This window comes from Astatotilapia calliptera, chromosome 14, assembly GCF_900246225.1.
Source record: "Astatotilapia calliptera chromosome 14, fAstCal1.2, whole genome shotgun sequence".
NCBI classification, from domain to species: Eukaryota; Metazoa; Chordata; class Actinopteri; order Cichliformes; family Cichlidae; genus Astatotilapia; species Astatotilapia calliptera.
In genome coordinates, this window is record NC_039315.1 from 26444952 (window position 1) to 26461871 (window position 16920).

The 16920-nt window shown below is 42.4% G+C and overlaps 1 protein-coding gene across 2 annotated transcripts in view; it reads right to left on the bottom strand.

Moving 5' to 3' along the window:
* egfem1 (EGF-like and EMI domain containing 1) overlaps positions 1-16920 on the bottom strand; it is a 55892-nt gene that overhangs the window by 3608 nt on the left and 35364 nt on the right. The window contains exons 19-35 of one of the 2 annotated variants that reach the window (XM_026192800.1): positions 15913-16038; positions 14413-14544; positions 13989-14117; positions 13770-13901; positions 13324-13452; positions 8816-8944; positions 8005-8133; positions 7590-7718; positions 5868-5996; positions 5407-5535; positions 5176-5304; positions 3426-3557; positions 3085-3213; positions 2454-2582; positions 1283-1411; positions 856-984; positions 546-674 (exon numbers count right to left, since the gene is read on the bottom strand). In XM_026192800.1, coding sequence (XP_026048585.1) covers positions 546-674; positions 856-984; positions 1283-1411; positions 2454-2582; positions 3085-3213; positions 3426-3557; positions 5176-5304; positions 5407-5535; positions 5868-5996; positions 7590-7718; positions 8005-8133; positions 8816-8944; positions 13324-13452; positions 13770-13901; positions 13989-14117; positions 14413-14544; positions 15913-16038 — 2199 coding nt within the window. The remainder of the gene's footprint in view (positions 1-545; positions 675-855; positions 985-1282; positions 1412-2453; positions 2583-3084; positions 3214-3425; positions 3558-5175; positions 5305-5406; positions 5536-5867; positions 5997-7589; positions 7719-8004; positions 8134-8815; positions 8945-13323; positions 13453-13769; positions 13902-13988; positions 14118-14412; positions 14545-15912; positions 16039-16920) is intronic. The other variant, XM_026192801.1, reaches the window with a different exon arrangement.

Sequence of the window (16920 nt, forward strand, 5' to 3'; positions counted from 1 at the left end):
ATTCACATACAGTACTAACAACAGCATTTAGTTATAAGAAACTGTGCATAAACATTTTCTCAGATAGACACAAACACCCTGATCGATCCAGGTCGGTGTCTGAGGCATGTGGCTACCTTCTAGCTGCTCTTCAGTGCTCAGTCCTATCTCCTGCTGGTACTGAAGTGGCCATTAAGGCACTCAAACTGGGGCTGAGAGCCCCACGAGCTTGCAGGAGGGCATGAGGATGTAACAAGAATGCATTAAGCAGTAGGGAAACACCCGTCTCTCATCAAATAACCAGCCTGCCTGCCCACCTACCTAACAGCCTGTCTGCCAGCCACCACACACTCACATTTTGCTGGAAGTCTCTCATTCATTCATGCTCATATCTCCCCATGTACAGTCGCAGCTGGCTATCCAGGTGGCCATTTAACAATGAGCACAAACATGTGACTGTGAGCACTGCTGTGTTTTAAGTCTTCGCAGACATGCTGAATTACAAATATCCCTCTTTGTTACTCGTTTAACCTTTACTCCCATGTAGTTGCATGTAACATACTTACGTCTTTGGCACTGTGAGCCATGGTAGCCCGGTGGACACGCACATTTGCCTGTCACAGGATCGCACGCTTGCAGCACCTTACAAACACAGGTGTGTGCGCAATTCACTCCAAAAAACCCAGATGGGCACGCTGGGAGGAACACAAGACAGAGGATTTAGGTTGGTTAAAAAGGTGTTTTATCTGGATTCATTCAGTCTTCTATGTGACCAGGGGAGTTTGAAAAAGATCTACATTTCATAATGTCAACGGGACTTCTAGTAACCTTATAACCAAGTTTTCTTTTCTTTATTTCGAGTGAGGGTTTGCATACTGTGTTGACAGGAGTGGCCGTAGTATCCTGCAGTACAGCTGCAGCTGCCAGTGAAGCGGTCGCAGGTCCCATTGTTGAGGCATGGACAGTCTTGTGCACAATCAAGCCCATATTTTCCCTGTGGACAGGCTACACACACAGACACACACAATGGGTTGATAACACTAGAAAGAAATGTGACATATAAGCCTGAGTGATGATTATTGGAGTAAAAAAGTAAAAAAATGTGTGCATCAAACATTAAACACTGAAAACATTAAAACTGGAGAAAATGTCTTCTTCATAAATGCAGACTGAAGTCCATCATGTAGCTAATAATGGGGAAACTACTGCAATATAAAGTTTGTTGTTGGCTTTTAATTTGAAATGACCACAATCAAATTCTGCTGAGTTTAGGATTTTTTTTATTGTGGAATATCTGGAGTACCTGTCTCACAGCGGGGTCCAGTCCAGCCGAGGCCGCACTTGCAGGACCCATCACTGGGGTCACACAAAGCCCCGTTCAGACAGCTGCAAGCGTTTCTGCACTGCATGCCATAGCGCCCCCTGGGACACACTGGAGAAACAATTTTCAGGAAACATCATAATACACTAGAACTCTTCTGTTCAGCAAAAGCACTAGTGGTTGCACCAAACATAAAACACACACAGTGCACAGCTCGCGCTTTCCCTTGTCTCTTTCACACACGCGCGCGCGCGCACACACACACAAACGCGACTGCACTAACCACGCTCGTGTTTATTTAAGCAACAGTTTCTAAAGAGATGGCAAAGTAGCCTAATTTGGCGCTGATATAAAAGAATAATCATGTTTCTCTGGGTAATTTAGATTGGGAAAACAATAAGCAAGCCGTCTTTGATTCCCCTGTTTATTTATTTGCTTCCTTGCCAAATCCAGCGACACGGAACACAGAGAATGAGCCACTTTAGGTTTATGTAAACATTCAACAAGAGGAACTTAAGAGGTGGTATGTCCAAGTACATGCAGGAGGCTGAAGACGAGAACATTTAGTGCAGGCAGCGCTGGAAATTCCCTGTTTGCAATCCAGCTGAATTGCTGATAAAAGGAGAGATTAAGAAAACTCAGCTCTGCCTCTGTTTAGTGGGAATAAAAGCCCTGTGATCATCGCAGCGCTTACACTGAGGAAATGGAGAATTTGTAACTTAAATACACAGGGAAAATGTTGAAAACTACACCCTCATTTTAGTGGTTGTTTCTCATTTCTAGTTAAGTGTCCTGTTTCTAAAGAACTCATTAGAGCCAGTGGTTCCTAATGATGCATGGCAGTCTCAGTGGTGACTCTCTGTAAACTCGAGAGGATTGTAAAAGAAAAATGTCTAAATATAAAGCCTGTTTGATATGTGTGATATGGTTCTGCTTAAAGTTGAACAGCGAGGTGACACTTTAAAGCTGCTGCAAAATGTTAAATGTGCCAGTATGTATCCTGTTTAGAGTCAGTCTTGAAACTACTCTTGTAGTTCTTTGAATATCATTCTCTGATGTGCAGCACTGTTCTTGCCACTTTGCATCTAAAATTCTGCAAATATATAATTTTGCACTAATATACTGCAAATAAACATCCTCGGTTTAACGTTACCTTGCTCGCAGGACAATCCCATCCTACCAGGGCCACAGATACACCTCCCGGTTACTGGGTGACACTGTCCTCCTTCCCCACACGTGCACATCTTAGCACAGTCTTTCCCATAGTATCCACTTGGACAACCTGCATGAATAGATATGCTTTCATCCATATGAAAGAACAAATTAAAAACTATGCATGTATTAATTTTACAGGCATCTGCATTACTTCAGTTGATGTCGACCAGAATTTTGTAACGCAACATAAAGAATGGTTGTATCAAAAAAAGTCTCTAAATCAATCCAGTTAGATTCAATTTTATTTATATAGGACTGAATCAAAACAACATTGACCTCAAGGCATTTTATATTGTAAGATAAAGACCCTACAATAATGCAGAGAAAATCAAGGTTTGTCACTTGGTGACAGTGGGAAGGAAAAACTCCCTTGTAGCAGGAAACCCCCCAGTAGAACAAGGCTCAGGTAGGGCAGCCATCTGCCGCAACTGGTTGGGAGTGAGGGGAAGGTGACAGGGTAAAAGAAAGACTGTGACTCTAATCAAGCTATAAGTATAAGTAGGCAGAAATATGACTCGCAAATATGACTTTTATTAGAGGACAAGGACATTCAAGCTTTCTTGACTTACTTGAGCTGCAGTCGCTGCCTATGAAGCCAGGAGGACAGTAGCAGGAACCAGTCCTGAAGTCACAGCGACCACCATTGATGCAGCTGCACCTGGACTTGCAGTTCGGCCCAAAAGTCCCCGCTCTACATCCTACAGAAAAACCAGACACACAAAACTATTACTAGCTTAAATTAAACATATCATTGAGTCATGCAAATCTAAAGTGTAGCCAAATATGTACTCCGCAGCAATAGTTATTTCATTAGACTTCCTGTTTTATTAAAAACTAAATAAATAAATGGATAATAGCAGGTGCGTCTTATTAGCCAGTGGTTGCAACAGAAGATTAACAGTATACTTACTTAGCCCACATCGCGGCCCATAATAACCGGGCAAGCAGCTACATTTCCCCGTCACCGGATGGCACTGCTCTTGGTCTCCTGAACACTGGCACAGCTTGGTGCAGTTTTGTCCGAACACTCCAGCAGGGCAGGCTAAAATGATCAAACCGGCAGCACATCACGCACATTAGCACAACAGAAGAATGTAAGAAGCAATTTTTGGGATCATTTACCTTCTTTGTTCAAAGGTGAATGATAAATCTTCGATGCACAGGTCAGCTGAACAACTAACCTCTCATGCCTGGATCAAAGACAGTGGTATTGTATTATGCTTATAATTTAATATCTTTATAATATATATATGCTTGTGTGTAAATATATATTCTGATTTTTTGTTTGTCTGAAGCTCTCCAAGCGTCAAATGGAGCACAGAGATTGAGCTGGGTTGAGTCGGCTGTGTTCTTACCAATGGAAATACTGATACTGATTTAGGAATGAGTGCTGCCTGAAGAAGAGTGCGCAGCAGGTTGTGAATCAGTGTAAAAAGACCTAAAATGAACTTTGTGCTGGGGTGCTTACAGGTAGCTGTGTCGGGTATTTGCCTTCTGACCTGAACCTACCATTGGTAATATCTAAAGACGTTTGGGGCTGCAGTGCAGTTTAAAAGCATGTTAATTAGTAAGCTTTCAAAAATCCTATTGTTAATTTATAGCCTAAAACGTGTGTGTTAATTAAAGCTTTGTTAAAAGAAGATACATATTTCTGGATATAAATAAAATAAATAAAAATGAAAAGGAATGAGCCTCAAATGCAGTCTTAATTTTTCATTGTTATCCCTGATGGGCATTGCACACCCGAAAAGAAACATTGTGCAGATATCCATAGTGCTCGTGATACAGCAGCAGATAAGGCCTTTATGCACACATTCAATAGTATGTGGGAACAAAGACGCATGCCGTTTCCCTTTCCTTCCTCAGATTATCCTGCGAACATACTGGGACATTCAGTATTGACTGCTAATGACACCAAAACTCGCAGCAACTTTCCCTGGTGCCCAAACCCAGGCAAACACAGAGGGACATTCTTTCACACACCCTGTCTGCATACATACATATGCGCTCATCACAATAATGAATGAAGTCCCCAGACAATCAGTCATAGGGAACAAGATGAATCTGTGAACCGAGCATGTTTTCGGGTGAGACCGCAGCACTAAGCTACTCAGTCAGGCAGCAGCAGGCAGCGTGGGGGACAGATAAGAAAGGACTCCAGACTAAAGAGGCAATTACGGTGCTGTCATTATGCATGTCTGCCTTCCAAAAGCCCTTATCCGCCGCCGAGGAGACAAAAACAATGCCTTCTGTTTTACTTGGCAACCGGTGTGTAACATTTATCAGATGTCTGGGGAGTGTGTGAGGAGAGGAACGGAGCTGAGGCCGTAAGGAAGGGGAGGAGGGTGGGTGAGTAGAAGGCGCGGTGAAGGGCTGAGGAGGGACGCTGATTATATACACTCCTTAAGGGTACGGTTTGAATAATGAAACATTCTCACAAGCACACAATTCGTTTGTTTCAAGGCGACAGTCTTTTTATCAACAAGGTAGCTAAATGGCCTCAAATGTAAGCCATGTAGGTATACTCTCCTGACTACCTGTTACAGGTAAAGGACATTAGTGAAAGTCTGTGGATATTTAAGATCTAAAAATTGAGCAAGCAAGCCACTAATCACCTCATGATTAGAATTCATTCAGACAGGTTTTGTTTTCCTTCTTACTTTTCTCGCAGCCAGCCCCTGTGAGTCCAGCTGGGCAGCCACAGCTCCCCGTCTCATGGTGACAGGACACTCCAGCCTGGCACTGACACCGCTGGGCACAGGAAGCACCGTAGAACCCCGGGAGGCAGGCTGTCAGTCAATACACACATCACACACACAGTCACTTCACTCTTATGTTCTTTAGTGCCAGTTTCATTCAGCCGCAATTTCCTCAGTCCTGTACGCACTCACATTTGTCACACCTGGCTCCTCTCCAGCCTGGCACGCACTCACAGCGGCCTGTCACATGGTGGCAACTCGAACTATGGGCACAGTCACACCTCTGCTCACAACCCTCCCCGAAGAATCCCTTAGAACAGGCTTCAGACAAAAAACACAAGCGCTTGCGGTTAGCATGCAACATCGCAGCCAAGGATGCACTTTTAGAAGATGTTTACCTTTTATATGCTTGGAAGGCTAACTGCACAAACTGTTTTGACATACCATGTTATAAGCTATCGGCTTCTTTTCCTGGAGTAAACAAACCTTTCTGCTGCTGATATCCAAATGTTAGCAAATGGAGCACAGGGGCATGCCTGTCTCTCATGATGTTGAGAGACAGGCTACAATTTTATGTGTCTTTGAAAAAAAACCCCGCATCAGCAGGTACTAGATTATGATAAAACAACTATGCTGTAAGTATAGGAAATCACCTGACTGGCAGAGGTCTCCTGTCCAACCATGGAGACACACACATTTTCCTGTCACTCTGTCGCATCTCCCTCCATTCATACAGGGGCAGACCTCGGTGCAGTTCTTTCCATAACGTCCTTCTTCACACTCTGGGACAGATGGAAAGGAAGGTTAAGAGAAAAGTTACATTCAAGTAATAATTTATCACACAAATACAACATGGCTTTTCCAAGGCACCAAATTATGAAGACAGGGACAGAAAGACAAAATATTTAATCAAGAAAAAAAGTTTTGTTTCTCTTAGCTTCCCTACAATGTGCATTCACTATCCCCCTATTACATACACCTTTTGAGCAGTGAGTTGGACTTTCCGGTTGCCTACAGAACTGCCTGTTTCACCACATAGATTCAATAAGTTGCTGGAAACATTCCTCAGAGATTGTGATCCACACTGACATGACACAGTTGCTGCAGATTTGTCAGCTGCACATCCATGATGTCAATGTCCCGTTCCACATCCCAAAGGTACTCTGTTGGATTGAGATCCAGTGACTGGGGAGGTCATTTGAGTACAGTGAACTCACTGTCATGTTCAAGAAACCAGTTTGAGATGATGGAGTTTTGTGATATGGCACTTTCTCCTGCTGTGGAAGAAGACATCAGAAAGTACACAAACTGGTCACAAAGGGAATGAAAGCATTGAAGGCTGTGGTGTTTAAACAATGCGAAGGGACCAATAAAGTATCCCAACAACACCAGCCTGAACTGCTGATACAAGGCGATACAATGTCCTATTTGAATGTTGCAGCAGAAATCAAGGCCCATCATAGTTTTTCAAATATTCAGTTTCTAATTCTGGTTAACCTTAGTGAACTGTAACTTCAGTTTACTGTTTTGTAGCTTGTCACACCTGGCGCCCAGTAGCAGAAGACCTGGTGTGCTCTTCTGCTACTGGGCGATCGTGGCTCAAGAGTTGGCAGTTCGTCTTGTAATCGGAAGGTTGCCGGTTCGAGCTGGCTCGGACAGTCTCGGTCGTTGTGTCCTTGGGCAAGACACCCTATTGGTGATGACCAGAGGGGCCGATGGTGCGACCTGGCAGCCTTGCTTCTGTCAGTCTGCTCCAGGGCAGCTGTGGCTACAACTGTAGCTTGCCTCCACCAGTGTGTGAGAGTGAATGAATAGTGGAATTGTAAAGTGCTTTGAGGGCCCCGAAAAGCGCTGTATAAATGCAATCCATTATTATTACTGGAGTGCATCTGCTTCAAGGTTTGATGTGTTGTTTGTTCAGAGATGCTCTCCTGCCTTCCTTGGTTATAATGAGTGGTTACTTGAGTTAATGTTGCCTTCCTGTCAGCTTGAAGTGGTCTGGCCCTTCTCCTCTGACCTTTAAAATCAGCAAGACATTTTCTCCCAGACAACTGCCTCTCATTGGATATTGTCTCTTTTTCTTGCCTTTCTCTGTAAACAATAGAGATGGTTGTGTGGGAAAATCCCAGCAGATCAGGAGATTCTGAAATTCTCAAACCAGCCCATCTGGCACCCACAACCACGTTTAACGCTGCTTAAACCTTTCATCTCCATTCTGATGCTCAGTTTGAACTTTAGCAGGTGGTCTTCACCATGTCTACATCCTTAAATGGAATGAGTTACTGCCATGTGATTGGCTGATTAGATATTTGCATTAACTGGCAGCTGAAAAGTTGTAAAAAACACAGTTTAATCCGTAGTACTGTCAGACTCACCCAGTTCACAAGCTGCTCCAGTCCATCCCAGTGGGCAGGAGCACCGGCCACTGATCCTGTTACAAGTCCCTCCATTTTGACACAGACATTGACTTGAACAGTGCCCTCCATATCGTCCTGCAGGACAGGCTGAATACACACAACATAGTATAAGCATTTGAGTTTTGACTGCAAACGTTCTATTATATTTTTCTAGCCTTTCTTATATCATGAGTTCATTTCTGCAAGTGCAGTAACTGCGCCAAGAGATTCCCGAGATAGATAACATGACTAACGTCGGTTTTCAGAGTCTGCTGACTGATATTTACACTGCCAAAAAGTTCTACAACACAGCACAGTGGTTTGAAAAATAGACTTCTTTGACATTACGGTCATCATGCTCAGTAATTAGCAGTTTAACTGATGAGCCACTCACGCAGTTGGCACCTATCTCCGGTCCACCCAGCTGTGCAGCTGCATCTCCCAGTCACATGGTTACACTGGCCTCCGTTCTGACACTCACAGGTCTGACTGCATTGCTCTCCAAACTGACCCTCTGGGCATTCTGCCACACACATGCAGGCACACACACACATTCAATAATATTCAAGTTGCATTCCTAGAAAACAGACGTGAGAGCTAATTGGTCATTTGAGACATTATGGTTTTTAGCACCCATATTGTAAACGCAGTAATAATCAAAGTCCAAGATGGCATTTGGGGTTTAAGAAAGAGGAAAATGCAATAATGACAGAGGTGCATGATTAAGTCATGCTCGTGGCTTTCTGCTCACTCTGGTTCTGGTAGTTAGAACCACAAAATGGCTGTGGGCGAGAGGAAAGTCTTGAATAAGACTGCAGAATGACAGACTAAGGACTTTAGTGGGTATTTCACTGGCTTCATTAAAACAATGGCATGAAATCCTCAAGAAACTTCAGCCTGAGAACACTGGTTAGCTGCTAAAGTCTCTTCCAAGTTGAGCTCTCCCTTTCCTAATGTTGATCGCTATATACATGTGGGTGCATTTATCCAGAATAGACTTCAATTAAACCATGTATGCCAGAGGGCACTCTTGCGCTCCCTCCTTTCTCCACCCTTACCCATCCCTAAAAAAGTCATTGGCAATGTCTCATTATAGAGATAATTGTTCACAAACACTTCATAGCTGAGTTTAAGGAGAGGATGTCGTGATGGGCTGCAGTGAGGGCCTCCCTCACACCCTGTTTTAATGATGTGGCTTCCATTACCCAGAATGCAGTGTGGTCCTGCCCAGCCGGCGGTGCACAGGCAGGCTCCTGTGATGTGGTGGCAACGGGCACCGTTCCTGCACTCGCACATCTGGCCACAGTCAAGACTGTAAAAGCCGTCCGGGCACACTGTGGGCCGAGATAAAACATCCGACTGGTTAGAACTGGCAGCTTCAGAAAAAAGAGGAGAGGAGAAGGTTTAGATGCCAATATTTTTTTATTTAGTTCTTTTTTTTTTCCTTTCCCACTCTCACTCTGTTCCCCTTCTTCCTACTTTCTCTCTCTGTCCTACTGAAAATACCAATATCAAATTGCAGTACCACACTGCGGCTGTTGCAAAGCGTCTGCGTTCGTTAAGTGAGCTCATGTCCCACATGTGTGGTGGATCTGGGCCACATCAAAAGTTTATGGCGGCTCGGAGGCCGTTCCCTCTGGGAGGGGGGGGGGTTAGAGAGGGCACAAAGAGCCGGTAAATAGAGCACCTGCTGAGTCCACAGGCCCCACCAACACTCGACAAAACAAAGCCTGGTGTTACTGTACCCACACACATACACACACACGACAGTGCTGCTGCAGATGCAAGGCGATGCCAGTTTAAGGTCTGTTTCCCATTCTCAAGGAAAGTTAGAGAAATCGCTCGAGTGTGTGTGTATAGTCAAGTGACACTCACAGAGTTTGGTAAACACAGTGCCTCCCCATCCAGAGGAACCTAGCCAGAGGTTGCGGGATGAATGAGCCTTTCCACTGCTTGGATGTAAATATTATCTGTAAGCATGACTTCACTAGAGCAGGAAAGAATGACTCTGTTTATTCACGGCCTATATTTTTGATCGGTCAATTTGTCACCGTGGAGATCACAGGCAAACTCGGATGATAGTCGTATCCTGCAAAACAAAAACTTCACCCACACGGGTCTTTATTTATGGGAACGCTGCTATTTCCCTGCCAAAGCATGGACTGACTGACATTTCTCTCTTCGAGTACCCTCTTCTGTTTCCTGTTGCAGCAGTGTGCGAGAAATGGTTTGCATAGAGTCTGTCCAAATTATCTCAGCAGCCAGCAGCTCTTTCATTCCGTTTATATACTACTTCTTCTGTGAATAAGGAAAGCAGAGCGCAACATGACCAAAGGAAGCCACAAATTGGCAAAAATGTGTAACTTGGTGGTTTCATGTATTATAAATGCCGCATTAGTCAGGGTGTTCCCCTACGGTTAATGCATCATACCCTCCTGCTCTCGCTCAAATTGATGACGGTGTCCACTCCTCCTTTTTTTCTGCCTCAAGGCCTCAAATTGGGAAAAAAGTATCTTTGCTGCTCAGCAGTTTCTGGCATGGCCGTCGTTGTGTTCCCACGCTGACAGCATGACGTCTTTGACTCTCTCTGTAGTGGTTAGGCTGTGATGTTATTAAAGCTAGCCCACTGAGGATGCTGTCATTTTAATGCAGCTGTACATTAACTCTGTGGTAGCAAAATCGTCGGTTTATTGTCTGCTGTTTATTATTATCATAGCGTTTGCTGACACCATGGCAACAAGCTGGCATTGCTTGTCCTGCAGGAAAAAATGCCTTAGTGCCATTACTTTGATATATCGTGAGCACCTCAACACATCTCTGCTGCTAAAATATAAACAGAAAGCATCTCAGATGAGTCATGTTCCCTTTTAATAAGAGGAACAATAAGCCCATCAACAGATGTAGCAATTACTCTCCTTTTCAGCGGACAAAGTTTACAGCAGCGCGCGCACTTTATTTTAAGTCTTTAGGCAGTTGCACAATTTTGAATGACAAACTTTGTATTTGTATACACCAGTAGGGGGCGACTGGTTTCCATATTAACCACAGAGCTGCAATCTGTCATTTGATATGAGCCCAGTGTCTGCTAGTGTTTGTAAATGCAGAGTCTTCCCTCTGAGTCTTTGTTTATAGGTAGGAACACAGGATTCGGTCCACCATCACACACAAACTCACACACATACTGTGTGCCATCATTGAAAGACTCCATCTCGAGACTAAATGAGCTCTTTAAGACAGAAGGATTATTTCCAGATCCCCGGTTGTGTAAGAGCCACTGCTGTCAGCCCATAAAGCAGGTCCAGGGACCACACAGCCAGGGAGAGCAGACCACAGAAATAGAGCGGATAGAGAGAACTCAGAATAGAACTTCCTGGTTCTATTCAGGGTCTGCGTACACTGAAAGAGGTCAATGCTGCAACAACAAAACGGCCCGGTTTCTTCAACAAGAACACGGATGTTCAATGCTCCTCAGACCACAGTTCTTTTTTACTGCAACAAAATGAACTCTGTTTTGTTTTTGTTTTTTTGATGCAGACATCAAAGCTGCGGACCAGAAGCGCGGCATGATCGGCTTTAATTGAAGAAGCTGTGTGCTGGATGCATGTCAGGCCTCTTTCCTCCAATAATACTTGATGGGAATGCTTAGCATCAACCTCAGTACCACAAGAATGCTGAACACAACAAGGCCTTTGGCCTTATCAAGCTATCTGAATCTTGTGGAGCCAACTACTTTTGTGAATAACAAGATCTAAGTTCTAATGAGAAGTCATTTTGTTCCCTTTAATTCTTTGAAACCGATCAAGTAAAGAGGTCTTTACGTTGTCAAGCCAAGGCCTGGCTTTTCCTGAAGGAAGAGGCTCATTAGAACACTGAGAAACTGGACACCTTTGTTTGAGGGGAATGGGCCTTCAGAAACTAAAATCTAGTCAGAGTGATAGCTCCATTTCCACAGCAACGTCCAATCAGACTGCAGCCATTAACCTGTTATGACTAGGGATGTGAAGCTCTCCTCTGGTGTGGCATGGCTGTGATTTACAATGCCCTGTGTACTAGGGAGGCGCTATGAATTTCTGGAACTAGTAGTACAGTCACAGTAAATCTTTTGCTTTGTAATAACAGGAGGCCACTTCAAGTCAAAACAACTCTATTACATCGTTAAAACTCTCAGACTGTCGTTACGTCTTGTAGTTCAGGACAAATACAGGTGAATATTTGTTATGTGAAAGGTTTGCTATGGCAGGATGCTGATACAAATTATATCTTGGAATTCTGAAATGGTTCGCTCATGATATTATAAGGACAGCGGGACGAGTCGCGGGATTTGGCGGACGCTTCACTGAAGTTGGAGAAAAGATTGAAGAATGTCCTGCAACACCCTCTAGTGATGAAAAATAAAAATGTCAGCAGGAATGGAGCGGAGCGTTCAGTGTGGACCGTTTTAAAGACGCAAAGTGTTAATGCCATAATCTTACATCAAACTAGAATCAGGAATTACATTTTGCAAAACATTTACATTTGTGATAAAAAAAATGATGGGCCAAACTATATTGGTAGTGATTTGGGGCTTTTTAAAATAATTTATTAATGGTAAAAATAACTGACTGCAACTTCCTCTTGCTCAAGCTAATATATGCTGATATTATGTCAATTAAAGCAAAGAAAAACATTAAATCCTCAAGAAAGAGAAAGTGATATATTCTCCACTTTGGCTTCAATTGCGTATCTAGAACATCAGTGATGTCATGAGCTCACCATGTGACCCATCACATGGTATTGCTTTGTGTATGTTTTTTGTTGAGACTGGTCAGCTATTATAAAAATAAAGAGAATTTGCAGACAGTCATACATGGGACACACAAATCTGGTTTCACTAAAGAAGTGATTCTTGTGAAAACTAAAAAGTTCCCATAAAACTTGACCTTGAGCATGATTTAGGCAAAAACTCAGTAGGTGATCATTGTGTGCAAGGTTCACTAAATTCTGACGAATCGTGCAATGTAGTGCATAGATGGATGGATAGATGCATCATAATCTCATAAACAAAACAGTCCACCGGAGGCATCAGTTGAAAACAAGAACAAAATCAAAGGAGTGTGTTTATCCATGATTTGATCAGTTCAAGTTTGCAGGGAAACATTTAAATTACTTTGCTTAGCTAAAGAGGATCGACATGGCATTCTATTAAAATGAGACATCTGCTTATGACGGGACTGCCACAGACATATTTTGGAGTCAATAGTGAATAATGTTGCATGGTTATCCAGAGTACCGGAATTGCAAAGGCTTTCATTTCTTCTCAGGGATGGACTAAGTTTTGTTCACATGCAGCTGCAAGCGAGGGAGGCAGAAGGACATGGCGGATCTCAAAACGTGGATTACTTCTGGAATTAGGTTTAAGAAAAAAAAAGATCCTAAGGGTTTATTCTTGAAGTGAGAAGGAACCAAAATCACTGTTAATAGCTTAAAGTACATATAAAGATACAATTATAGCCACATTTGTGTCTAATAATGCAATTAAAAGTTCCTTAAATCAAACTTTCACTCTAAAGCCAGTATACCAAAAAAAGTTGTACAAGTGATTTAAAAACATTTTTGAGATTTTTATGGCTGTAGCAAGGTTGGGGCTACATAAAACAGGCATATTAGGAACACAATATATATTTATGTAAAGACATAAGATTAGAAATAACATCAGAGACAACACATGGCTTACTTTTCTCACAGAAGGTGCCCGTATACCCAGGAGAGCATGTACAGGCTCCGCTCACATGGTCACAGAGGGCTCCATTCTCACACTGGCACAGCTGGGCACAGCCCCGACCATAAGTGCCATTCATACACTCTGTGAATTGGAGCATGCACATTACACAGTCTCTTGACTGTCCAACTAAAAAAAATGCCAATCCAAAAAAAACCCCAGAAGACTCCCCACATGTGTCTCCATCTATCATTTTAAACAGAGATTTATATAACATGTAAAATCTAAAGTTATACAGTATCAGGATCAAATAAAACATTTAAACTGTATTGTGCTTGTTAAACATAAAATCAAAAAAATACTGACTGTGGTGCTGTAACTGAAATGGCCCCAAGGTGGCAGCATTTAGTAAAATATACAAAATGATACAAAATGATTTAGTAGCTAAGGCAATAACTTACTCTTTTCACATCGGTCTCCTGTGTAGCCGGCCTCACATGCACACTGACCACTGACTGGGTCACAGCCCAGAGACTGTTCGTGGCACTGACAAGAACTGGTGCACCCTTGTCCCCAGAAACCAGGATCACATACTGCAAACATTACAGTGAAGGGTGAGTTATTTTCTCTGCTACTCTGTCAGATTCTCTTATTTTTGTCTCATTTGTTTACATTCTCACATGTTGCACAATCGTGGCCTCTTTTTCCAGGAGGGCAAATGCATTTCCCGGTCTGTGGGTCACAACTGGCATCAGGGTGGCAAGAGCAAGGTGTTAGACAGCCTGGTCCATGGTACCCAGCAGGACACTCTACACAACACAGGTGATTAATCAGAAAACTGATTCTGTCATGAACTTTCTATAATTAAATATAATTAAAGTGTTCAAGCAAGTCGAGGAGATTACAGTAATTTCAAAATCCAAGTGTGACATCATCATTTTTTGTTTTTGTTTTTTAAAATTTGAGGTTGAATAAGTAAAAAAAAAAGTTGTATGCCTCATTAAATATATTATCATCAGCATTAAGGTCAGCTACAGCTTACACATTTGGTTTATTAAATTATTATTTTTTTGTTTTAATCTCAGAAATTTCATGCAAACTCACTGTTTTGGCAGAGCTGTCCCATGAATCCTGGCTCACACTCACATGTACCGGTCTGCTTGTTGCACGAGCCTCTGTTCTGACACTCAGGACAAGAAGACTGGCACTTTGACCCCCAGAATCCATCAGGGCAGTCTGGGAAACAGCAAGTACCTTTCACTTTGATAGAGCAGTACGCAGTATTTATGTTTTTAACTTCTCAGATTTAATACACATTCAAATATTGTAGAAATTGTAGTAAAGTGCAGTTTTGAGCCATCCACGATTTTTTTTAATATTTTGCTTTCAGACTTTTTTGTCATTTTTTTAAAGTCATCCTGAGCAAAAGTGCTCAAGACTTTTTGTAGGTCTCTCAAAGTTTTTCTTTGGTCATTGACTGCTTTTTAGCTCATTGTCAGTCCAGTCCTGAGATAAACCAGTTTACACAAAATGCCAAAGACAACACAGTTTGAAAGGAATAAAAAAGGTATTTTTACACCAACAGAGGTAACTCCAAGAATCTGAAACCTTTCCCATATCGTCATGGTGAGCAGAAGAAGTGGGAGTCCTAAAATGATACTTCAGAGCAGTAATTGAAAGTTTTTCCTTAAGAAACAGGAAAAAAATCCAACAACCATCTGACACAGGACCCCAAAGATCCATCTGACTCTTCAGATGAACAAGCTACTGATCACTGAAGCCTCATCAAAAATGGTGTCAGTGTGAGGACGGCAGTCAAGAAATCATTCTTATGGAAGAAAAAAACAGGGAGAAAAAAGGCTGAGTTATGCCAAACTACACAAGACCCACACTGAAAATCAGTGGCAACAGGTCAGGAATAATGAATCCAAATTTGACATTTTTGGTCCAAATTATTGTTTATATGTACGAGGGAGGTCGGGGATCTTGTAAAAAGTGATGGAGTTATGAAAACATGAGATTTTGATCCACTATGGAAGATCATCTGAAAAGTACAATCATACAACGATTCCAAACACACTGGTAAATCAATAAAAAATATACCTATATGGAAAAATAACACAATGGATCACTATCAGTTATGGACTGGCCTCCGCAGAGCCCAGACCTCTACATTACTGAAGCAGTGTGGGATCATCTTGACAGAGAACAGAACAAAAGTCAGCCAACAGCTTTGAATGTCCTTCAAGAAGCCTGGAGAACTATTCCTGAAGCCTGCTTAAAGAAACTAAAAGAAATATTGACTAAGGGAGTTAATGTTGTTTAAAGTTCGTCATTAAAGATATTGACTTACAAGTTTGTTAGGTGCAGTGATTTATTTAAAAATGTCCAAACATAACATGGAAACCCAGTATATAAGGCAAAAAATGTTTGTACAATTCTATTTGTGTTTTTCCCAGCAAATTAAAGGAAAAGAGGGATGGCTCAAAACCTTTGCACATTTCTGTAACTCTCTGAGAGGGGTAACAAATGTCCAGCCTGCAAACAAGAAAGATAATTGATTGTCTTCTTTCTATTATTATAGGACATTGCAATAATGAATACCTTCCTGGCACGAGTGTCCCATCTTTCCATCAGGACAGATGCATTGTCCAGTTATGGGATCACAAGGAGCTCCACTGCAATCACAGGTCAGAAGACAGTTCTCTCCATAGCTTCCAGCTTGGCAGGCTAGCAACACAAAATACACAACAGACATGATGTAACAGGAGAAAAAATAAAAGACTGGGTTACACAACAGTGAAAAAAATTATTAAGAGAGGCAGCTGGACAAGTGAAAATGTTGAAATCATAATCACTTGATGCTTATTTATTCAGCCTCTGCCAAAAGCTCCTGCTGTAATAACTGAATTAAATCGCCCCTGTCATGACCTGGCCTGCAACTTAAGCTATGGACAACCTAGAGAAAAACGAAAAAAAACTTTTATTTGGGTTGCAAACCCAGCACGCCTAGGCTTGGACTGTGCACTAGTCCTGACACATGGTAACTCTGTTATCTTAGTCCGCTCCCCAGAGACATAAAGTGATGTTTTTACCAGAGGCTCCTGAGCAATATTCAGCATCACTCTAGAGCACAGTACAGAGGGTTGAACTTTCCATCAACCAGCAGAGTAAACAGCCAGAGGGCACCCTGCTGTACAGGAACCCTACTTTCTAGTTGTGTAGTTTGCAACAACAAGAACACCTGCACTGACCAGGTGAATTCATAGATGCATTTCACCTACTACATCCACGTAATCAGTCAAAGCTATCAAATGATGAATAGAAGAAGGAGGCGAGGATAGAGGAGTAAAGAAAGATCTGTATGCTTTGCAGGAAATTAAAAATGTGACAAAGCTGAGCAAACACATAACAAAATGCGCTGCTTTGAAAAAGGCACACAGTTGCACAAGCAACAACTATGCAAACTATAAGCATGCGTGCTGACACGTGTCAGTATGCCGGCCCACGCAGTTCACAAATTCACACACATTATTACACTGTGCGGTCTTTCACTATAAAAGCTGTGACCACATGAGTGCACTGTGGAATCGAGCTCTGTGGAGAACACTG